Raw genomic sequence first — 22,682 nt, 5'->3', positions numbered from 1 at the left:
CGTTCAATCCGGCGGCCATCAAACTAACCTCAAACCAACGGCTGCTGTACCGTGCCTAATCCTCCCGGCGCCAATCTTCATTATTCCAGACCATCCAATTCCTGCCCTCCCCTCCCAAACCTAAAAGAACGGGGTGGGGAGCCGGAGCCCAAGATGCCAATGGGAATTTTTATCCACTCCAGCCAACGAGTCTTATTCTCGCTTTCTTGCCTTTCCGCATTATTGATTTTGATTTTGATTTTGATTATTATCATTATTATTATTATTATTATTATTTCCCAGTCGTTTATTTTTGGCTGCATTATTTATTTTGGGGTGGTTTGTTTTACTGTCGAGACAAAAAGAAAAATCGATTTCGACATTTTCTTTTCTTTTTTTTTTTTAAAAAAAAATGACTGAGAGACTTGGCCAGGCGTCTGGAAAGAATGGAAGCTGGAAGCAGCGTTGACTAAGAGGGGTTAATGCACACAATCTCCAGAGGACAAATGGGAAACCACCTGGGCTAACACGACGACCTGTCACAGCCATAGGGACACTCACCCCTCCATCTGTGCCCACTCTCTCAATAATCTCTCCCACACTCCCGCACACACTCGCTGCTTTGTTACTGACTACAGGCTAGCAATTAGTGCAAGTGAGTAGTGACCGACCTTGCCTGGCTGCAACCTTCCTGCCAGAGCTCCCCAAGATAGTCGGATGATTGTCGTAATTTCTGTCGCCGTTCAATATTTTATTCCTGGCCAATTCTGATTCCGGGTCAAGTATACCTATGATGGGTGGGGAGTGCGAAGTATGAATGAGGATTCTCAGCCTACTTACATCGATCCTCTCCTCTACAGACATCGACCATACAGCAACAAGCAGATGATCAAGAACCGTACTTCTCCCTAACCACCAGCTCCCTCACGCATCATCCCCTGTCAACTCCTGGGCTAGTCAAGAAGTTCCCTCTCGAGTACAAGAACCGGCGCCGCGAAGCAACGGCGGGCCCCCATCTCCTCATCGTCATTATAGTTTCAAGATCTGGTTCTTTGTCTGCGGTCTTTGTCTGCGTTTCCTCTGCCGGGCTAAGTTTGCACCATCAAATCTTGCCTCACGCTCCTCGTTCGTCGGATTGGATTGATTTGATTGCCTGTTCTGCTGGGGGGTTCCCAATTGGAAGGACCTAAGGTACGCCCATCTTGTTGCCCCCTACCACCACCCACCACCACCCTGGACCTCTTATCGTCAAACAATCCCCGAGGCTGCGGTGCTGTCAATGGTTGAAGCCCCGGTCGACCGTCATCCTGGGGTGTCTGCATCGAGCATTTCCTTTGGCAGGGAAATTCTCCTACCTGCCTGGCCTGTACCGAATTTCCTTTGGAAATCCTGGCAGTTGTCCAATTTTTATTTTATTTTCCCCTTGATTTTCCCCATTTCCTTCGACTTGTTTGGGTTTGGATCTTGAATCGGTTTTCCTTTTTCTCATCGTGTATATTTTTATTTTTGTTTTTGTTCTTGTTTCTTTTTTTTTCATTTTTTTTGCACTGTTCGGTTACTTCGTCCGCGCTGCCACTGCACGCTGCAAATCATCCTTCCCTCCCAGGCAGTTGATCGTGTCAGCACCATTCACCTCACCATCTATCTCCCTTTTCGCTTCCTCTGCTGCTTCTCGCGAACACCGTCGCCTGGCCGAGTCCCTCTTCTCCATACCCTCCAGTGTGTCGCATTCGCGTTTTGCTCCTGCATCCTGCATCCATCCTGGTCAATATTACACCACCTTCCCGCTAGTTACAAGCTCATCCTGATATCCCCACTAGCCAGTGCACCTCTGACGCTGTCCTGCCCTCCCTCACTGTGTCCGTTTTCGACTTATTTTTCTTGGGGTGATTATTTACTTTTATTTTTTCTTTATTCCTCCCACCCCCCAAAATTCAAAATTCCCTTCCCCTCCCTGCTTTAATTTCTCCCCCCCAGAGTTCTGAATCGTCCCCATTCCTGTTCCGGGATAGCTGCCTCCGGACGACTCTTCTGGCTGAAGGATGGGTCTCCGGCGCAGCTAAATAACGACCCTGGACCCTCCACATTACACTTGCACTCGCATCGCACCGTTTAACCAGGCCCATCATCATCATCACCAACACCACCACCACCACCACCACCACCACTACTGACCACCCACCCCCTCCCCCTTACCCCAGTCCAGAGCCACACGGACCAGCGAGCCACTACCGTTACCCTTCAGCCTCTCATTAGCTCTACTCCTCACAAGCTCTCCTCTACTAGTCTAGTCCAGCTATCCTTCCCGCACCCGTTGCTGACCCCCCCCTCCCCCCTCCCCGAAACTATCTTTTTACGCGCATTTGTTTCCCCAACCGATCTCCAGCTGAACTCTGTTGTGGTGGGAGTCCTTGTTGTTGTTGTTGTCTCTGCTGCTCCTCAGCTGCTGTCCTTCCATGTCATCTCGACTTTCCTATATGAACCCCGTCCATTAAGGAAGAAAAGCAAATCTCAGACGATCAAAAATAAAGAATTCCATCTCAGGCCATCCCAGGTCAGTCATGACCGGCATGGTTCAGACTGACCTAGCTCATCCAACCGCGTCCAAATACAAAGACGAACCCGTGGAAGATCCTGTGAGTGAACTCTCACCTGCGCAATGCTTTACCCTACTATGCCTTGATCTCCCTACCGCGATGCTTTCTTTTTCAATGTTTTCTTTTTCTGCTCTTACCTGTCCACGCTCCTCGTCGCCCGCATCACTCAATCCATGGTGGACGCTTTCTTTTTCCAAGGACAACCCAGTCTCCTACATGCCTGTTACTAGGAGGGACCCGGGAGTATAGGAGTGAAACCCCCGTGCCATGGAACAGCATACGAGTACATCTGTTGTCGGACTTCCCCCGATAGTGAGGAATATCCTGCGGGCTTTCGACCCATGATCGATGCACGGACTCTTGGTTCCCCTTGTATCTCGATCTCGAGCGTCACCATCCCATTATTCGCCTCGGAATTTGCTCATCAGAAAATACGCCCTATGGCATCGGAGCTTTCAATGAGGCTACAGGGCCATCACACGGTCTTGTTCCGATTCCGCCACGTTCCCTGAGCGCGTTCGCAGAGAATCATCGCTTACCCCCTTGGCTGCGTCTACAACTTGAACACGCTCCATTGAAACGCCACGTGCTCATATTCCCTATGTCATCCTGATCCCCTGTGGGAGACATCCACCGGGATTTGTTCAGGTCTTGATTTACCCGGGATCTCAAGGATCATGTCGTCAAAGCCATGGAAACTCCGACTCGCTGACCCAACTTCCGCGTTGTCAACCACAAATATCTCTTCTCGGTGCTTCGGATGCTGCCTTTCACTGCAGGCGCATCAGACGTCTCCCGTGGAATACACATGCCTGAATACGTGGCTCGTTCGCATACTGTGTGCCTGTCGCGGCTTAGGTTTCGAATGGGCATGCCCCAGTTTGTCATTTGAAGGCTCCAGAATGGGAAAGATTATTGGAACTCCTTGCCCCTCTCATTGCCTCCTCATGTACTGCCTTGTTGTTTATTGCCTGTTGCCATCTTTTTCTTTCAATATTCACTACCTATCTATGCCCATAAATCGTCGACACAAGCCACAAGCACTTCATTGCTCTACAAATGCCAGCGCTAACACGGTGATTTGATTCAGCATCGGCATCAAGGCCCACAACACCCACATCTCCAGCATCCCAGACCAACCCTAGTTCAGCCTCAGAAGCAGCCAGGCTCACCACACCAACCCCCAAGTACATTGCCCCCTGGATCATACGCACCCCACGCGCTGGCAAACGGGGTTTTGCATCACCAGCACCCTTACGGCCAACCTTCCGAGCAACCGTACTATACTTCTCATTCTTCTTATACGACAGCCAGTGCGCCGAGCCAGTATTCATCTAGTGGTAAGTCACGGTTTAAATTTTCTTATCAGACTTGTTGGGTCTATTGAGTGCAGGAGAGTGATGTTCTGTCCACTGTTGGGAAATAAACTTCTCCATAGGTGGTCACTTTTAGAACCGAAAGAAGACGGGCGCTGATAATTACCAGGACCATCTGAAATGATGGCTACAGCCACGCAAATGCAACGGCCATATCCTCCAATTTACCATACCCCCCAGTCTAGCTCGCCTGCGTCGGTGGCCTCTCAAACGCATGAACAACATAATCGAAGTCTCTTTACGCAATCTCCCCAAATGACGTCCCAGATGTATGGATACCCACCCTACCCAGCTATGAACCCGGTGCAGCCTCCGCCGTACGGGCCGAATACATCTCCCCAACAGCACCCTCTCACCTCGCAATCGATGATGATTCCCCATCAGACAAGCACCGCGCAATTGCCACATCATCCGGCCCAGGCTCCCATTGGGCCCATCGGAGGAAGCCCCACGACAGCCACAGCACAACAGCCAACCCCGCCACAGAGGACGATGTTGAACCCGCCACATCCTACCAGTACGGGGGCTCCTCTCTCAACCAGTACTGTCCACCACCAGAGCCCCAGTGTCGGGGCCAGCTCTAGTGCCGCACCTGGCCCAATTCCAGCAACGACGCCATTGGTTGTACGGCAAGATAGCAACGGAGTCCAATGGATTGCGTTCGAATACTCCCGGGACCGGGTGAAGATGGAGTATACCATCAGGTGCGATGTCGAATCAGTTAACGTGGATAATCTTAGCCAGGACTTCAAGACAGAGAACTGCGTCTATCCCCGAGCCTGTTGCAGCAAGGATCAATACAAAGGTAACCGGTTGGTATACGAGACCGAATGTAACGCTGTTGGGTGGGCGTTGGCAGAGCTTAACCCTGCCTTGAGAGGGAAGCGTGGTCTAATCCAACGTGCCGTTGATAGCTGGAGAAACAGCAACCAGGACCCCCGACTTCGAAGCAGGCGCGTGCGGAGGATGGCCAAAATTAGTCGGCGACAGGGAATCCCAGCACAGTCATCTCACATGGCTCCCTCCACCCCGGTTGCTCCGGGGGTTCCAACTCCCACTATGGCGGCACCTGTCCCACGCCCCACTCTAGGGCCCCTGTCTATGGGTCCCCCCCAGCTCCACCATCACCACCAACCTGAAGCTGGCCATGAGGAAGTTAGCGGTATGTTCCACCACGTATGATATGCTCGTTTTTGACGCTGCTTTTAAACAATAATGGTGGTCATATCGACTTGCTGTGTATTCCCTTTTCTTTCTTTTCATCCTGTTCCCGGTCCACATCTAAGGATCGCCGCTGAAGGACTCGACGTGCTTTCTTCTGAATGACGGATACCCGGATTTTATGTATTTCTACCTGGTTTGGGAGGTCTTTGTCTTTCTTTGTTTCAGCCATACCCAATTCATGTTTTGCGTGTCATACTGTACCCCGCTGTGCTTTCAAACATGACGTGCCACCTGCAGTTTCGCGTAGGCTAATTTTATATATTGTCCTATCCTACCTACTAGGCACCTCCGATTTTACGAACGGTACCAGCCGTGCACCCGCCCCTGACGTTCTTCTGCAACCTGGACATTTGCCAACGGACCACCGCACGGCGCAGGTGTTCCACGGCTATCCCTCCTACCCGACTTCCGCGAGTGCTTCAGGGGGCTCCCGAGGCCCTTCGATACCACCACTTCTTCGGGATAGCGGGATCGGGACCTTAGGACGCCACCCAGCCGTGGCCACCTCCTCGACCCGAATGGACGACGTGGACGAAGACGACGACGAACGAAACCCAAGCAACGAAGCCCTCTTCGGCACGCTTCCCGAAGGCAAACGCCGCAAGTTCATCCTCGTGGACGACAACCAACGGGGATGCCGCGTCCGCGTCAAGGTCATGTTGGATCAGGTCGACATGGATGAGATCCCGGACTCCTACCGCATGTCCAACTCTGTATACCCTCGGACCTACTTCCCCGTTCAGATGAGGGATCCTCCGGGCCGAGTCCTTCCCGGCAACCGGTACATGAAGGATGTCTCTGGACTCGACGATGACGACGAAAGCCCGACCGTGGGCAAGACCATGGTCCCCGCTCCGCAGATCGACGGGGACGGTGAGATTGCGGTTCCCAGACTGTCGCGCGGACGACGGAAGACGGAGGTCCTCTTGAATGATCTGGGCTATCGAATGAGCTGGAGTCAGAGCCGAGTATTCGCCGGCCGAATGCTGTTCCTGCAGCGATCGCGTGCGTGATCCATCATCCCCCAAACCCTACCCTCCGATCCCCCTTGCGTCGTCTGCATGTGGGATGTTCATCGGTAGATCCCTGATTGGCGTTTCCCTATCCCCATTGCCCCACAGTGACGCGAGGGCTGCACTCGATGCAGTATTGTACAATTGTACGGAGTACTGACCTTTGTGATCGTCTAGTTGACGCGTACCGGAACAAAATGCGCAGTACGATGCTCGCTGCGGGCCAGGAGACATCCACGATCCCCCGACACTTCGAGACCCGACCGGGCAAGCGACGGTTTCTCGAGCGCAATCGACGGGCCCCCGGGGGGTCGTCGGCTCAGGGTACCGTGTCTGCTTCCCAACGCAGCGCCGAGGAAGTCGAAGCCTGATCACCACCATTATCGTTATCATCGGGATACATATGATATGATAGGATGGTAGGCGATATTCACGGCCACGGTTCCTGGCTTCTAGCCAGAGATTACCTTTCTCTTTCTTCTTTTTCTTCACGTTCTTTCATTCTACGTCCCCGCTCGCTCTTTATTCTTGCCTTCTTCTTCTTCTTCTTCTTCTTCTTCTTCTTCTTCTTCTTCTTCTTCTTCTTCCCTTCCTCCTCCCTTTCTCTCGACTGTCTCTGTTGATTGATGTTAATGCCGGAACGACTGTGAATCATGGGCCGCTATGCTATGCTATGTAAATGTAATAGATACGAGGGAAGGATCATGATCGAGGGGCAAGGGATATGGATATGGGATATGGGAACGGATATGGCGGTCTGATGGATTTTTTTGTGTGCTTGTGTGCTTGTGTGCTTGTGCTTGTGCTTGTGCTTGTGTGTGACATGATTGTGACGATTTACGGCAGCCTCCTCCTACCTCCTTCACTGTGAAAAGAAAAATATGCCATGCAATGATGATTGATGATTACTATTATTGACTGTTAGCCCTGATCCTGGAAATCAAAACCTTCTGCATCTTCTGGTGCGCCAACCTTAACCGAGTGCAGACATGTACTATCAACTAAGTACAGTAGTAGGACTTAGTGGACAGGCCTGGTTGCCGCATCCAGGGTCTCCGCGGTGTGATTGGTGCCGCAGCGGGGCACGTGCCTCGGACCCAAGGGTTTCTCCAGGAACCCCGATTCGGGCTAGCCCGGCCGGATGGGGAGCGGGCTAGACCGCATCTGGTCTAGGGCAGTTGGACCCTGGGATTAGTGCGACGCTGCGAAGTGACTGACTGACTTGGTTGGTAAGTATACTTAGCACTAACACCCCGTCGACTTCTTTGATTCCGGATGCAGACGTCACTTTGTGGCTCGCTGCCTCGTACAGTGCACTCTGACAGGACTCCGCTTGTTGATTCTTTCATCGCATCGCCCCTCTCCTGCCTTCCTTCCTTCCTTCCTTCCATCCATCCATCCATTCATCCATCCCTCCCTGTGAATGTCTCTCTCTCTCTCTCTCTCTCTCTCCCTGTCTCTCGTGTTCAACACAACACCGTACTGTGCTGCCTGTCGACCCCTCACGTCCCGCATCCAAGACATCGCAGAAACCTAGTTTGAGATCCCATGTATGATCGAGTCCGCTGTCTGACTCTGACCTGTCTACCCTGGTATGCTGACTACTCCGCGGATGTCGCAGTTGCCTCAGCATCGATCCGGCCGTCGCTCGCTGGATCACTGCCAAAGAGCCATTCATCCGTGGGTCAGGCCCGGCCCCCCAGCCAGGACTGCCTGCCTGCCTGGCAGACTGTTCTCGTTTCAGAAGCGACACCCATTGCCACTCTTAGTACTACAGTAACTCGTGGTACTTACTTAGTGCTCCCACCTACTGCCTACCTGCCTGTCCGTCGACCGCTTTTCTGCCCTTGCCTCACCAGCTCTCTCCAGACTCTTCGCCTAGAAGCTCCAACCTGGCCTGATTTCATCTCGTCTCGTCTCGTCTCTTCTCCTCCACTCGTTTGTTTCCCTGGTCCCTACTACCATACTCTACCCTAACCTAACCTAACCTACTCTACCTATCGCGGCTGTCAGCTTACCTGCCGGCAATCTATTTTTACTACCTAGATACTTACTATACCAGCTACACCTACCTACTACACCTACCCCAACGCCATACACCTAATTCATCAATCAAATTACCTCGATCCTCACGCATCCACCTGCAAAACCAACCCATCCAACCACTATGGCCGGTCTCTACCGGTCATTCAGTTACACCCGCGGGGATGATGGGCTAGTCGGGTCCGAAGCGCGCGAAATCGCTCCACCAATGCGCTCCCCCAACGGAAGCCTAAATCTATCCCTCAACCACGCCGACGATCAAAGCCACGCCCAGAATCGAGTCTCCGGCAGCGGCAGCGGCAGCGGAGACAGGACGAGCCTCGCCTCCGTGCCTGAAGGTCAACGTCTGGAACGCATGTACACCGCCACGCCAGGGATGGACAATTTGGGCCCGGCGGCGGTGGGAGGCGGAATCAGTGGTATCGCTCTCGGGATTGCAAACACGCATGATCGTCAGAGTGGCGTTGACGCTTTTAGGGATATAGATACTGCCACAGACGGTGCTCGGTTTTCCTACGGTGAACGCGACTTTCATACCGCCGGTTCGGATAACCCGTACGTGCCTGCCACTCCGCCGGATGGGGGCATGAGTATGGGCATGGGCATGTACTCGACCTCGGATACGGCGCGGTTTCGCGATTCATATGGTTCGAATGTCGGACTGGCGCAGAGTACACCCGGGACGACGCCGTCCCAACGCAGTTTCTTTGATAGTCCGTATCAGGGCGTCGATGCCGGCCCGTACCATAGGCATTCGGCGTATAGTTCGCATGACTATCCGTTGGTTATCAACCCGGATGATATTGCGGATGATGGCGATGATGGATTTGCTGTTGTGCCGAAGGGGGTTGAAGATCGCGGGCTGGACGGGGCGGGGCCGGCTGCGGCGGGGGGCGCGGCAACTGTGGGAATGTTTGGTGGATTGAGGGCGTTGTTCAAGGGAAAGGGAAAGAAGGAGCCGGATTCATATTCCCCGTATGGGCCTGTTGGTCTAGAGGCGGTGGAGAAAGGTCAACGAGGCAGCCATATCATCGGTGGAGGGAGCCGGAAGCGCGGTTGGATTGTCGGGCTTGTCCTTGCCGCGCTCATCGTTGGTGCCATTGTCGGAGGTGCTGTTGGGGGGACTGTAGGTCATCAGCAGCATGATGGTGGTGATTCGACGGCGTCGACATCGGGTAGTTCTGGTTCGGACAGCAACGATGGATTGCTCGATAAGAACTCCGCGGAGATCAAGGCGCTGATGAACAATAAAGACCTCCATAAAGTGTTTCCCGGCATCGACTATACTCCCTGGGGTGTGCAGTACCCGCTCTGCCTCAAATACCCCCCTTCGCAGAATAACGTGACGCGCGACCTCGCCGTTCTGACTCAATTGACCAACAACATTCGACTCTACGGCACGGACTGCAATCAAACAGAGATGGTCCTCGACGCCATCGAACGCCTGGAGCTGACGGACATGAAGGTCTGGCTTGGCGTGTGGATCGACAGCAACCAGACCACGACGGACCGACAGATTGACCAGTTGTATAAGATCGTGGACAATGCCAACAGTACTTCGGTTTTCAAAGGCGCGATTGTCGGCAACGAAGCCCTGTACCGTGCCGGCTCCGACGTCGCGAGCGCAGAGAAGAATCTGATCGGGTTTATGAATGACGTGAAGGATCATTTCAAGAATCACAGCATCGACATTCCCGTGGGCACTTCGGACCTGGGTGACAACTGGAACCAGGAACTGGTCAGCGCAGCCGACTTTGTGATGTCGAACATCCATCCGTTCTTCGGAGGTGTGGAGATCGACAATGCTGCCAGCTGGACGTGGACTTTCTGGCAGTCGCACGATGCCTTGCTCACTGCCGGGACGAACAAGCAGCAGATCATCTCCGAGGTGGGATGGCCGAGTGGAGGAGGGAACGACTGCGGAGCGAACAACAAGTGCCAGAATGACCAGCAGGGCGCCGTGGCCGGTATTGACCAAGTGAACAAGTTCCTCTCCGACTGGGTCTGTCAAGCGTTGGAGAATGGGACGGAGTATTTCTGGTAAGTCTGTCTGTCCTACTACTCGCTTTTTTTGTCTCTGACAGTTTGACTGCCCTCCTATGTAATTTTACTTGCTAACCGACCCACAGGTTCGAGGCCTTCGACGAGCCGTGGAAGATCCAATACGACACGGACGGCCAGGACTGGGAAGATAAATGGGGCTTGATGGATTCCGCGCGCAAGCTGAAGCCCGGTCTCACGATCCCCGACTGCGGCGGCAAGACCGCTACTTGATCTCCCTCCTTCCTTCGTACGACCCCGACTGATGACAACTGTGATGATGGTTTTCAATGTATACATGATCTCGACATACACCATACCATGTCTTACGATGCATTACGGCTTATGGCTTTTACTAGATAGGATTCTTGCGTGGTTTTTTTGTTCCCTGCGACTTCTTCGACTTCGACTTCGACTTCCCCTTCCCGATGGACCTGGACTTGTATTCTATGGGTTTCTGCGTGGGCCGGCTGATTGCACTCTTGTTCTTTTTTTTTTTTTTTTTTCTTCTTGCCTCTCGCCGGGCCTGCGGATGCCGGTCATGCTGCGATGTTCTCCATCCCTGTCTGTCCCTGTCTGTCCCTGTATATAGCGTGTTGAGCGTTTCGTGTCGATGGTCTGTACTCTGTTCCATCCCGTTTAGGTAGAAATGCGATTACTTGTGACGAGACGAGACGAGACGAGACGAGACGAGGATGTGAGTTGAGTCTGCTGCGATGCAGCGCACACATGCAGTTTCAGTATCGGTATCAGTTTCGTGTCATCGTAGTCGTTATCATTATCGTAAATCGTAGTCTTCCTTTCGGTTGCAGACTACACCACACCTCACCACACACACCATACCACACCATCAAGTCCCACCAACCAAGCAAAACATCCCAACTCTACTTACTCTATCTACGATGAAAGCGAAAGCAGTATGTAGACTGCAATTCCCCTCCCCCCATTTCTCCCTCAATTATAGTCCTCCTCCTCCTCCTCCCCTCAATTCTAATCCTCCTCCTCCATATCCCCTTTCGCTCTCCCCATTTCCCCCCTCAATTATATTCCTCCCCTTTCGCTCCCCCCATTCCCCCCCTCAATTATAATCCTCCCCTTTCGCTCTCCCCCCATTTTTCTCATTTCCCCCTCAATCTAATCCTCCTCCTCCACATCAACCCTATAATAAACCCTCATCCCCCAAAACGCGGCCTCCAGCTCCTCAAAAACCGGCAACCGCGTCGAGGCCCTCTCGCGCACAAACCCCTGGATCACCTCGGACTCGACGTCCTCCAGTGGTCCCCCGAACACGATCGCGGGCTTATGAACGAGCAGTTGCTCGAGATGGGTGCGTTCTGCGCCGGGGCAGAAGAGCAGGGTGTTGGGGGTCACTTTTTTGAAGGCGTGGGGGTGCGAGAGGACGGTTATGGAGAGGGTCGTTAGGAGGGTGGTGTCGAGGGTGTTGAAGACGGGGTCTTGTGCGTAAGTTGGTGTTGGTGGTTTGGGGGGTTGGTCTGTGAGTGGTAATGTGGATGTTAGAGGGGGGCTAGAGGGGGGGGGGGGTGGTAGGATGGAATGGTCGTAGCATGCATAGCAGACCATACCATACCATAGGCAGCTGGCAAGTGGCAGGCATGTAGTGGATGAAGAGAAAGATAAAGAGTAGGGATGGATAGGTAGATAGCTAGCTACCTATACCTAAACCCAAGAAGAAGAAGAAGAAGAAGAAGAAGGAAAACTCACCAACAAAACACCCCCCCACCCCCACCAACGCGGCCAGTTGAAATAGCGAAACATTCCGGCGATCGACCCATCCCCCGCGCAGCAACCCACTGAGACTCCCCAGTCCGATGCACACGATATTATCCACCGATTGTAGGAGCGCGCGCTGGCCGCAAAGTGTCTCCGTCACGGCGCGGCTGGTCGCCGAGGAGGCATATTTGCGCGTGTAGTGGGTTAGTTGGGATTGGAGGTCGGGGAGGGTGAGGTTCGGAGGGGCGGAGGCGGGGTGGAGGGTTATGGCTTGTTGTTCTTGTTGTTGTTCTTGTTGTTGTTGTTGCTGTTGTTGTTGTTGGGTTTGGTGTTTCTGGGGGTGGGAGTTGGGATTGGGGTTGGGGTTGGAGTTGGAGTTGGGAGAGCTGGTGGTACTGGTGGTGCGCGCACAGCGACGGGCGTTTTGGTTGGTGGTGACGTGCGTCCAGCCTGACGAGTCGGTGATTTGCTGCCGTTTGTGGTTGGAGGGGGAAGGCTTTTTGCGGGAGCTGTGGGGCATGATTGTAGGAACTGTCGGGTAGATAGTATGTATCCTGGTTGGGATTGAGGGAGGGGATGCGAGAGAGAGGAAAGCTGCATGGAATTATTGGATGGAAAAAAGATCGATCGCGAACGTGGGCGGTAAGTGGGGGGTTCGGGGTTCTGATTGGGCGGGGCCGGATAAAGGCTTCTACTACGATTACAGTATTACTACTGTGTATATATAGAGTTATACTACTGCTCTTCTTCTCTTCGCGCTTTCCTCTCTCCAGTCTACTCTCTTCTTATCTTGTATTTATCAAGAATAATAGACCGAACTGACTTGATCGTCCAGGCGGCGGTATGGCTATCTCTTATAATTATATTGAATAGCTTGTTACTAGTGATGCTATTATCCTATAATCAGGCTAGTTCCACGGTCATAAGACTGCCTTATCTATATTAAGATTAAATAAGGTACTATTCTCCTGAATATAAGGAATTTTATCCTCTTTATATTGAAGACTACCGGCCTTGATAATAATCTATACCCGGGTATTATCTGTCGCCCGCAGGTGCCTCTACCTGTCTTCTTCTCCCCAGCAGCACCTCCAAGGGAACCCGTGCAGCAGCAGGATGAGGGGGCGGTGGAAGGGCCGGATTCTAGGATGTGGGTTGTTAGGCTGGGGGGTCGTCATTGCAGATGGTTGTGGTGGTCGGCGGAGGGAGAATCGATCTCGGATCTGAGAACAGAACGGGGCAGGGAAGAACGATGGGTCATAGATATCGGAGGATGCATCATCGATCGATGGATGCCTCGTGGACTGACTCGGTCGAGGCCATTATTGGGTTCTTGGGACTAGCGGCCCAGGCCAGGCGGGTTTCCAAGGCGGGCTTGGCTCATGACGCAAGTGCCCAACTCTAACTCCGATCGGCTCGTCGCTTTTTCTCCTGTTCGTTCGTCACTCCCTCTCTCTCTCTCTACTTCCTGCTCGACCTCGCGATATTCATTCCTTTCTCCCTCTCCGGCTTCCCTTCCTGCATCGTTAATTTCGCCCGCTTCTCCTCCTCCTCCGCCCGTCGCCCTCCCTACGCCCCTTTCCTCCCCCCCTCTCCCCCTCTCCACCCTCCTCACCCTCCTTTTCGGGCCGCCCCTGGCCTTCACTCGTTCCCCGGGCATTTCGCTGGCTCGCCCTCCATTCCCGTCAACAAACACCTCCGATACTACTTACCGACCCTCCATTCTTCGCGTCCACCCTTCTTTCCTCTCTCTGTTACGCTGCCCACGACCCATAAGACCGCAATTGCACGCCCCGATCCCATTTCTCGGGCACTCAGCCTGAGCCATGTTCCGCAGAAAGAGGAGTTCCTCGCAACATCAGGTGTGCCTCCTCTCCTATTCACTCCCCCCCCCCTTTGCGTGAACTCGCCCCGAGCTGACCGGTTAGGTCCCTCTCTCACACTCCTCGTCGCAATCGGCGCAATCCGCTGCCAGCCATGCCTTTCTCAAATCCCAGCCCTCCTCCAGCAGCCTGTCCTCCGCCGCCGCAGCCGCCGCCCTGCGGAGCCTCACCCCGACACCGACCTCCGTCGAAAATGTCCAAACAAAGCGCATGATGCAGCGTCGGGCCTCCGTCTCGTCCCAGCAGGGCGGAGCGCCCAGCCTGCGCCCAACCAGCGGGAATGGCCTCCGTCGGTCCAGCAGCTCGGCGTCTATGGGCACCCGCACGTTCCGGGACCAGTCGCCGCGCCGACCTGCCTCCAGTTCCGGTCCAACCGATTCCGCACCGCCACTCCCTTCCATCCCCCGCGCATATTCTGCGCGTAATACTCAGGCCCAACGCTCCTCCAGTATTGGGCCGCCCATGCGATCCAGTCCCCGCGCAAAACCGACCCCCCAACGGGGAACGAGCGTCGATCGCAACCCGGCCCACGGATCGACTCCGTCCCCGGATCTTCGACGACCCGCAAGCCGGAACTCGGTCAATTTCTCATACCCGATGACCTCTCGCCCGACGAGCCCCTCCGCGCCTCGCAGCCCGTCGGATAGACGTGACATCTCGATCACTGGCCATCTGTCGTCCGCGGATCCGCCCAAGACAAAGAACGCGAGCCCTCGGGCGGCGAAAATTGCCAAGGCCAAAGTTGCCCCGGGGAGTCCTGCCCGGGGCGTGCCCTCCGCAGGCACTGCCGTTGCTGCAGCGCAGGCCGCCATTGTACCACGCAGTCCAGACGCCAGTTCTCCATCCGTGAGCCCTCGCATCGCCCTGCCCCGCGAGCTCATCGTCCCCGACCAGGCCCCGAGCCAACCAGTGGCATCGGCGGATCACAGGCAGCTAAACCGCCCCAATCTGATCAAAAGGCCATCAACGGTGACGGAAGATGCTCAGGGCGAACAGCGTGCGGAGTCAAATCCACTGCAGAAGAATAATAATGCACCACGGGGAGGCAGCGTGACGCCAGATGTACAACCTATCGTCAAGTTGCCGCCAACGCCCGACACAGGCAAGGACCAGTTGCTCAGTCCGCCGATAAGCCCGCCAGACTCGAATAAATCAGTAGAAGTCGGTCGAGATGGCCAGTCGAGTATGCGTCAGTCGGGTAGCCCCGCGAGGTCAGCCCGCTTTTCTCGCCATTTGTTGGTGGCCGCGTTTGCAGGCGAGCAGCTACACCAACCTCCGCCTCGGTCACTGTCGCCCGCGAAATCGGCCATGAAAGCCCCGCGGAAGAGCTCGCTCTCCCCGGAAGGCCGCACCGAGTCGATTCTACGGCCTGGCCCGCCTCTCAGCGAACTCTCCGATGCCATGTCTGTGGCGTCCGATGATGGGCTCAAGCAAGGGGCCCGGAGAAAGCCTACAAAGGTCAGCTTTGACGACGAAGCGGAAGTCGTGGGGGTGGCGGCGAGCCCTCCCACGTCGCCAGAAGAGGCCCTCCCAGAGTCACCCCCCTCGAAGCCGAAATCCAAGAGCAGTTGGTTCAGTGCCAAGCGGAAACCGAGCCCACTGAATACGAGGGTCGACGAGTTCGATGAAGTGCTGAAACCCCGGCGAGCTCTGCCTTCGTTTGGCAGCATCAGGGCCGACCGACAGGGGGATGTACAAGATAAGGCTCCCGAGCAGAGCGACAATGAGTCAACGACTTCATCTGACTCCCCCGCGGAGGCCTTAGGGTGGTCTTTCTCGAATGACCACGCGATTGGGGGCGTCATTGCCAATACCGAATCTGACGAAAGACAGACCCATGTAGCGCCGCTGATGCTCGCTAATGCAGCGGAGAGTGAGTCCGAAGTGGAGAAATCACCGCAGCAGGATCACTTTCCTGCTCGATCCGCCCAGCAAGCTGCGTCGGATGACTTGGCGGCGGATGAGCCTCGCGATACTGAGGCGCGCATTTCCAAGGCACCTTTGGAAGTCCCCGATATCAAGGTCCTGCCCGCATCTCCGGAACTTAAAAAGGAACGCCACAGTCTCGAGTGGTACGAGGTTCCCGGCGGCTTCCCGCGGTCCTCGCTGGAATTCGACCCGAAGGCTAGCAAGGCGAAAGCGAAGGACCAGTACGTGCCTGCCAATGACATGGATGTGGATGCAGTCGATGACGGGGAGAGTGACGACGAGTCCGGTGCAAGTATCTACAGTGATGCCGAAGAGGACTTCGACGGAAACGGCTTTGGTTCTATCAACGCTATTGTGGACGGTGAAGGGCAAGCCTCCCAGACGCCGAGCCCGACGACCCCTGACTCGGAGAGCAATGACAAGCCGTCTCAGAAGCCGGATTGGCCTGACTTCCCCGAGACCTGCCAGATCGGCGGCAGAGTGAATACTGTGCCTCATGCGATGGCGCCGATCCCCGAATCGCCAGGGTCTTCGAATGAACTGCTTCCGTTCTCGTCGCCATACCCCCCGTTTCCCATCCAGTCGACGGATAAACGTCCCCAAAATGGTGATGTTTCACGCTCATCTTCAGTCCCGGTGAAGCCTGCCCGACAATCTCTGCTGGCAAGAGCCAACGAAGGCCCGAGTCCCGGTGACAGAGCCCTGCCTTCTGTCGATGGGACCGGATCCATGCCCGGGGCATCAGTGGCTGGAGCCTCTCAAGTTCAGCAGCAGCGTGCCCAAGACGGGGCCCGAATGAGGCCTGTCTCATGGAGCCCGGCTCTTGGGAAGGAGGGTCAGGCCAATGGCAAGAGCTCGCCAGCTTCCTCGAGACCGTTGTCTAGCGGCAGCGACTCCTCGAGCAGTTTCAAACGGGCCAGTCGGCCCTCTCGGGCGCAGTCGAATTATACTATGCGACGAACCATGCGGGGGAGCCCTCCAGGCCGCCTGGCCCCTCGGGCGACGTCCCCGCAGGCGGAAATCCGGCCGATATCATCGGAGTCGGGGGGCGGCAGCATGCGCACGACCCTGAGAGGGAACGCCCCGAAGCGCGAGAAAGCCTCGTTCTTCTCCACCGGCAAGGCGTCCAAGGCTAAGCTCACGAAGACCCCCGCTGGTCAGTTTACGACCCGGTTCCCGGATTCCGACTCCGACGACGAGGGGTACGAGGCCTGGAAGTCTCAGCACCGCTATGACGATTCCAGCGATGACGGCGAGCGGGGCCCTAACAGCAACACCTTGCGACCTGTTCGGGGCATCCCTCGTCGGCAGGGCGCGCGCGACGGGGACTCGACGGAGCTAGAAGACAGTTCCGACGACGACCGCAGCGCCACCCCGCGAGCTGCGCCCCAGTCCCCTGGCAAGTCAACCCCCTCTCGGGATCCTGCATTAGCAGCGATCGCGAAGAACCGCGGGATGACGGATGAGGAAATGGATGACTTCCTACGCCAGTCGAACCGCGGACGCAAGCCCGGGCTGTTCCACCGCTTCAGCATCCGCAAGTCCAAGTCACCCGTCAATCGGCGTCTTTCCACGAAAGCCCACGCGGAGGCTTCTGCGCGGAACGGCGTCATCCCCGAGCACGATGCCGCACGGGGAGACCCTCCCCTTCCTGGTGCCGAAGCGAACATTGTCACCACCATCACGGCGACCAACGCGCCGCCTCCGACCCCCTCCAAGCTCCTGCGCCGACCTTCTCAGCGGTCCACTCGCGGCGACAACAGCTGGCCGTTGCGCTCCGAACCCAACAACGAATCGGGGGCGGGGGGCGAGTCCTCATCCGTCCCTCCCGGCGGACCACTGTCCACGGTGAATGAGGCCTGTCAGAACGGCAGTGCAGCGGCCGTCACCGTCGCCCCTGCGTCGGCGCCCGTCGCGAAGGAGAACGAAAACCCGCAGCATGCGGCATCCGGGGTCAAGGGCGAGGGACCCAACGCGTCGGACGTGGTGATCACCCCGTCCGGACGAAAGAAACGATTCCCGCGACTACGGAAGGCATTCGGCCTGCGCAGTTAGGTGGATTCATTCGCCTCTCTCTCTTTTCATATACATACATACTATCTAGCGCGTGTTGATCTCGCTTCTCGCCCTTCGATGTAATTGTTGTATTTTTTTTGACATTTTTTTGGCATTTCTTTACGACCGTTCCGATCAGACTAATCATAATCACGGCGCCGCGCCTCTTGTCCGGGTCGGGGTCGAGGATCCGATCCGGATAGAAGAAGGGGAGGGCCGAAAAGGAGCAAGCAAGCAGGAAACGGACGGGACAGGATGGGATGGGAAAAGGTTTTTGACTTATTATTATTATTATTTACGAGGACACGGATTGCGCACAATCACCGGGACGCCGAAGAATGGCGACTCGGGTGATACCACTGACTACTTAACACCGACCGACTGACCATATTACCATCATTTGGATTTCATTTTGGACTTGGACTTGGACTTGGATGGATGGATTGATTGATACCCTCGCTTGATTGCCATTCCGGCTGGCCTGTGTCTGGTCGGCCTGGGACTTTGTGGCACGGGATGGGCAGAGATACATAGTATAACTACTCTCTGCGGACTACTCCGTACACTTGCCTATATTTAATTTCGCGTTTCCCATGGGGAATACGCTTGGAATGAATTTGACTTTGAGGTCTCGCTAGCTGTCTTTCCTTTGTCAGGTATCGATCGGAGAGCGAATTATGCCCGACAATCCCCACCAGATACTACAAAAGTCCGGAGTAAGTACCCCGTAGACAGATCGCACACCCATGTGAGAGGTCTCCTCTTCATCTCCCTCGATCAATAATTAATTATTATCCGACCGCAGCCACTGGTAGCGACCAGCGGCATTGCATGTCATGTCATGTTTCTCTCGTATCGGTGTTCTATCTATCTGGGTACAATGATCCATGGACACGATGACTAGACTCCACTCCCTCCAGTCCGATCGTCTGCTCCACCCCAAACAACCGTCGACATCACCGACCGACTGGCCCAACCCCCTCTCCTCCGATCAACAAAAGTGAAACGTGCCGAGGGAGGGAGGGAGACTGGGAGAAAGCTCCAGCTCCATCCAGCTAATCAGGTAGCTCCATCTATCTATCTAGCTCCAGCTGCAAGCCAAGCCAAGCCAAGCCAAGCGAGCTGGCTACTGGCTGCTGGGTGCTGGGCTGGCGAGCTGGCGAGAACCCAGTCCAAGCAAAACAAAAGCAAGGCCCAGCAAGGAAGGAGCAGGAGGAGGCAGAGGAGGGAGGCTGGGCAAATCAATCAATCTCGCGGCCTGAATCCCGGGCAATCAGGACTCGTGCGGTGGAGTCGCCGGGCGCGGGCTGAATTGGGTCATCGCCAATCGCGGGCCACCACGGGGAGAGGGGGGGTGCACGGCGCACGGCGCACGGCGGCACGAGCTGCAGCGAGCCGATGTGATGTGATGGATGGATACGGAGTACGTATGTTGCAACTGGCGACTTCCGGGGTTGGGGGTTGGGGGTTGCTTCCTTTCTTTCCTTCGGGAAGAGGTTTACTGTGCGTAGCGTAGCTATTTACTTAGCTACATTGTGGTCAATTGGGGGAATTGAGGTTATCAACATGGAGAACAAGATAAGATGAGATGAGATGGGAAGCACAGAGCACAGCACAGCACAGCACGAAACGGGACGATCGGGAGATTGAGGGTCCGAGGGGACCCGGACAGTCGCCAGTTGCCATGGGGATCCATCTGTCGTTCGGAGGGGCTGGCCAGCCTCATCTCATTCATGGTGATGAGATGGCGATGGGCGATGCTGCATGTGAATATTAAATTGGAGAGGTGGTGATGATCGGGTGGATCTCTATCAGGACTAGCAGGCCATGGCGTCAGGGAGGGGGCTTCCCACCAGTCTACAAATAGACGGGGGAGGGAATTGACCTCGGATGATGGTTGGAGGGGGAGATAGAAAGAAGGGCTGAATATTGTGTTCCTGCACGGAGAGCAGGTCTCTAGGAGATAGGATGAGACAGTCGAAAGTTGAGAGTCAAGCTGATAGATAGTGCTAAAGGCAAAAAAAAAAAAAAAACGTAAACACTCAAATCCCCCCCCCCCCAAAGCGGCAAGGTGCGGTAAACAAACGCGTGCGGGCCTGCAAGCCATTAATTGTCGCCGTATTTCAGTTCAGTCTCTCGCTCCCTCTTCATCTCATCTCCTTCTTCTCTCCATCTCCATCCATCCATCTATCTATCTCTTTCCCTCCATCCCCCCCTCCACCTTTTCCCCCTTTCCCCGTTAAGCTTAAGTCTATCTCACATTCCTCAACCCATTCCACCCCCGCCCGGCCTGAGATCGATCTATCGATCCAGATACCACATCCCCCCCCGCCTCCTCCTCCCACCACGAGAAAGACTTCTCCCCCGTAACAAGTCTTTTCTTGTCTCGCCTTTCGAGTTGTTATCCAACAGTTCGAAAGGGATTCGAGAAAAGACGCCCGACGGCCAGCCAATCTGGACTTCGACGCCCGCGTCCCCATCCCCTTCAGTGTCTTCCCGTCGTCGTACCGGAGTGACGCTGTTCCTGAAGCTACTCTTGGGCCCGCCAGAGTAGAGGAAGAAGTCAATCTCGATCGCACTTCGCACGTCGAACGGGAAGATACTCGAACCTCGGCTCCTCTCCCCGACCCGCGTGTCTACGGAAAGGAAGAAGTCGACTTTCGTTTGCTCGAGCAGGACCGTTTTGCTGCTGCTGCCGGTGGTCGTGACCCCCGTGTTGTTCAACAGGACGTTACTGTCTCCTTCGACGAACGTGTGCAAACCGTTCCTCCTCCTCTTGCTACTGCTGCTGCTCCCGGCCCGTCCTTTGGTCACCATCAGCAAGGCCCGTCTTCCTTTGCGCCAGCTGCTCCCCAGCCCCGGTATCCCGAAGTTGCTCTAGCGCGTGAACGGTGAGTCCGACGGTCTTTCTTTCTTTTCTTTTTGCTTTTTCTTTTCTCCATTTTCTTTTTTTTTTTCCCTTTTTATGTCTCTGCCTGGCTGGCACTACTATGGTTGGCACGGGCGCCAATTCGGCCCCAAAATGCGACCAAGTGGAGAGACAAGAAGCGGTGTCACGGCGTGGCTTCAGCTGCTCCCCGGTCTAGGGCGATCTAGTCGCGTCCTCCACTTCATTACGTGGCACCAAAACAAACAAGCCCACGGGCTTTTCTATTCTCGTTTCCTCCCTCCCCTCCCCCCCAGCCTGCTTTTCTGTTTCCTTCCCTTACTTTCCCCTTCCCTTCCCCATCCCATCCCCAACTGGACCCAGCTTAGCTACCCGTCCACACTGTCCACTGTTGACCTTCCTGCCCACCCACCCACTCACCCCCCCCCCAACCCAAAAGTATTAAGTCCTGCCCACCCAATCACCTCTCCGCCCTACCTGAACCCTACCTTATCCCTTCCCTTGCCTATTGCCTCTGACTCGCTCCAGTTATCGTGAACCTGCGGCCCGCTACCCAGCTCGTCCGTCTCCCACCTACGATCAGTCTCTGCAGAACCAGCTCGATATCACCGAGCGTGAGTACCGTCGTCGGGTCAACCCTACCTACGACGTCACCCCCTCGCACGATCGCCGCTCCCAGGCCCCGCCCCCTGTAAACGCCTACGGCCCCCGCCAGCCAGTCCAGGACGTCTCGTACGACCGCACTGTCCAATCCGAGTTCGACGTCTCGTACGACCGTGCGTATCAGCCCAAGCCCGTCGAGACCTCCCGTCGCGACTCCCACGGCCACCAACAGCTGAACGTTGAGCCCGTCCGCCAACCTCAGCCTCCCCTTGACCAGACCAACGTCAAGGTTCTCAAGTCTAAGACTGTGATTGATTCTCCCCCTTCTCGCAAGATGGGCTACTACGACGACGACGGTAACTATCACTCCTTCCGTCGCGGTGTGCAGCGCGCCGCCGACCGCGTCCTGCACCCCTCCCACCACCATGGTTCTCGCGACCACGAGGAAGTAGCCGTCGCTGACGAACGGGGCCCAGTTCAATTCCGTGAGGGTGTTCGCGAGAACGTCCGCATCGTCGAGCCCCGTTCCGGCGGTGGCTCCTCGAATGCCGAGACCGTGCCGATCCCCGTCCACTTCATCCGCATCGGCGACATCCTGATCCTCCAGGGTCGCCCGTGCCAGGTCATCCGCATCTCCGTCTCCCCGCAGACCGGCCAGCACCGCTACCTCGGTGTCGATCTCTTCACCCGCGAGCTGCAGGAGGAGTCCAGCTTCATCTCCAACCCCTCGCCCTCCGTCGTCGTCCAGACCATGCTCGGTCCCGTCTACAAGACCTACCGCATCCTGGACCTCCGTGACGACGGCCTGGTCGTCGCCATGACCGAGACCGGTGACGTCAAGCAGGGCCTGCCCGTCGTGCCCCAGGGCCATCTGTTCCGCCGCATCCGCGAGGCCTTCGAGGACGGCCGCGGCAGCGTCCGCGCCCTCGTCATCAACGACGGCGGTCGCGAGCTGGTCGTCGACTACAAGGTGATCCACGCTTCCCGCCTGTAAACCCCACTCTCCCGCGGGTATCGTACCCGGTGGTTCCACCCCCGGATGTCATGGTTCCCATCCATGGCACCGAGGATGCTTGAACCACGGGTGCCGACCAGGGGTTGTACCGTCACCACCGTACCGTCCCGTCTCTTTGAAGCGAACGATCTCATGACCTGACTTTGTTTTTCTTTTCTTTTTTTTTTTTTTGTATCTGATGGATTATGTATGTCGATGAGAATGGCCGTTGAAAATGAACTTCGTTAAATTGATGTTGATGTTGATGTCTCATGGCCCTGTCTGTATTTAGCAATAATGGACTTGTAGATTGAATTTGATCTATGCC

At 55.5% G+C, this 22,682-nt stretch overlaps 5 protein-coding genes across 5 annotated transcripts; 3 read left to right on the top strand and 2 right to left on the bottom strand.

The window, feature by feature from the left end:
• Positions 1 to 2,540: 2,540 nt before the first annotated feature.
• On the top strand, positions 2,541 to 6,560 carry BO70DRAFT_283488 (uncharacterized protein; the record flags this gene model as incomplete). The annotated part of the gene is made up of 5 exons (XM_025539094.1): positions 2,541 to 2,615; positions 3,667 to 3,916; positions 4,062 to 5,114; positions 5,459 to 6,181; positions 6,367 to 6,560. The coding sequence occupies 5 exons, from the start codon at positions 2,541 to 2,543 to the stop codon at positions 6,558 to 6,560; spliced, it is 2,295 nt and encodes a 764-aa protein (XP_025403322.1).
• A 1,701-nt stretch (positions 6,561 to 8,261) lies between these two features.
• Positions 8,262 to 10,567, top strand: bgt3 (putative cell wall glucanase). The gene is made up of 2 exons (XM_025548739.1): positions 8,262 to 10,272; positions 10,362 to 10,567. The coding sequence occupies exons 1-2, from the start codon at positions 8,357 to 8,359 to the stop codon at positions 10,504 to 10,506; spliced, it is 2,061 nt and encodes a 686-aa protein (XP_025403321.1). The 5' UTR covers positions 8,262 to 8,356; the 3' UTR covers positions 10,507 to 10,567.
• On the bottom strand, positions 10,568 to 11,040 carry BO70DRAFT_80590 (uncharacterized protein). Its single transcript, XM_025548738.1, has one exon. The coding sequence runs from the start codon at positions 10,904 to 10,906 to the stop codon at positions 10,628 to 10,630; it is 279 nt and encodes a 92-aa protein (XP_025403320.1). The 5' UTR covers positions 10,907 to 11,040; the 3' UTR covers positions 10,568 to 10,627.
• A 322-nt stretch (positions 11,041 to 11,362) lies between these two features.
• On the bottom strand, positions 11,363 to 12,588 carry BO70DRAFT_328931 (SRR1 family protein). Its single transcript, XM_025540754.1, has 2 exons — positions 11,995 to 12,588; positions 11,363 to 11,765 (listed from the first exon to the last, which is right to left on the bottom strand). Exons 1-2 carry the CDS (start codon positions 12,521 to 12,523, stop codon positions 11,407 to 11,409), a joined length of 888 nt encoding a protein of 295 aa, XP_025403319.1. The 5' UTR covers positions 12,524 to 12,588; the 3' UTR covers positions 11,363 to 11,406.
• Positions 12,589 to 13,829: 1,241 nt separating this feature from the next.
• BO70DRAFT_392544 (uncharacterized protein) lies at positions 13,830 to 22,354 on the top strand (the record flags this gene model as incomplete). The annotated part of the gene is made up of 4 exons (XM_025546291.1): positions 13,830 to 13,865; positions 13,932 to 17,865; positions 20,320 to 20,761; positions 21,286 to 22,354. The coding sequence occupies 4 exons, from the start codon at positions 13,830 to 13,832 to the stop codon at positions 22,352 to 22,354; spliced, it is 5,481 nt and encodes a 1,826-aa protein (XP_025403318.1).
• Between the last annotated feature and the right edge of the window lie 328 nt (positions 22,355 to 22,682).

Source organism: Aspergillus heteromorphus, assembly GCF_003184545.1.
Source record: "Aspergillus heteromorphus CBS 117.55 chromosome Unknown BO70scaffold_2, whole genome shotgun sequence".
Taxonomy (NCBI): Eukaryota; Fungi; Ascomycota; class Eurotiomycetes; order Eurotiales; family Aspergillaceae; genus Aspergillus; species Aspergillus heteromorphus.
The sequence above is the reverse complement of the archived record's forward strand: the minus strand, read 5'-3'. Positions and strand labels throughout refer to the sequence as shown.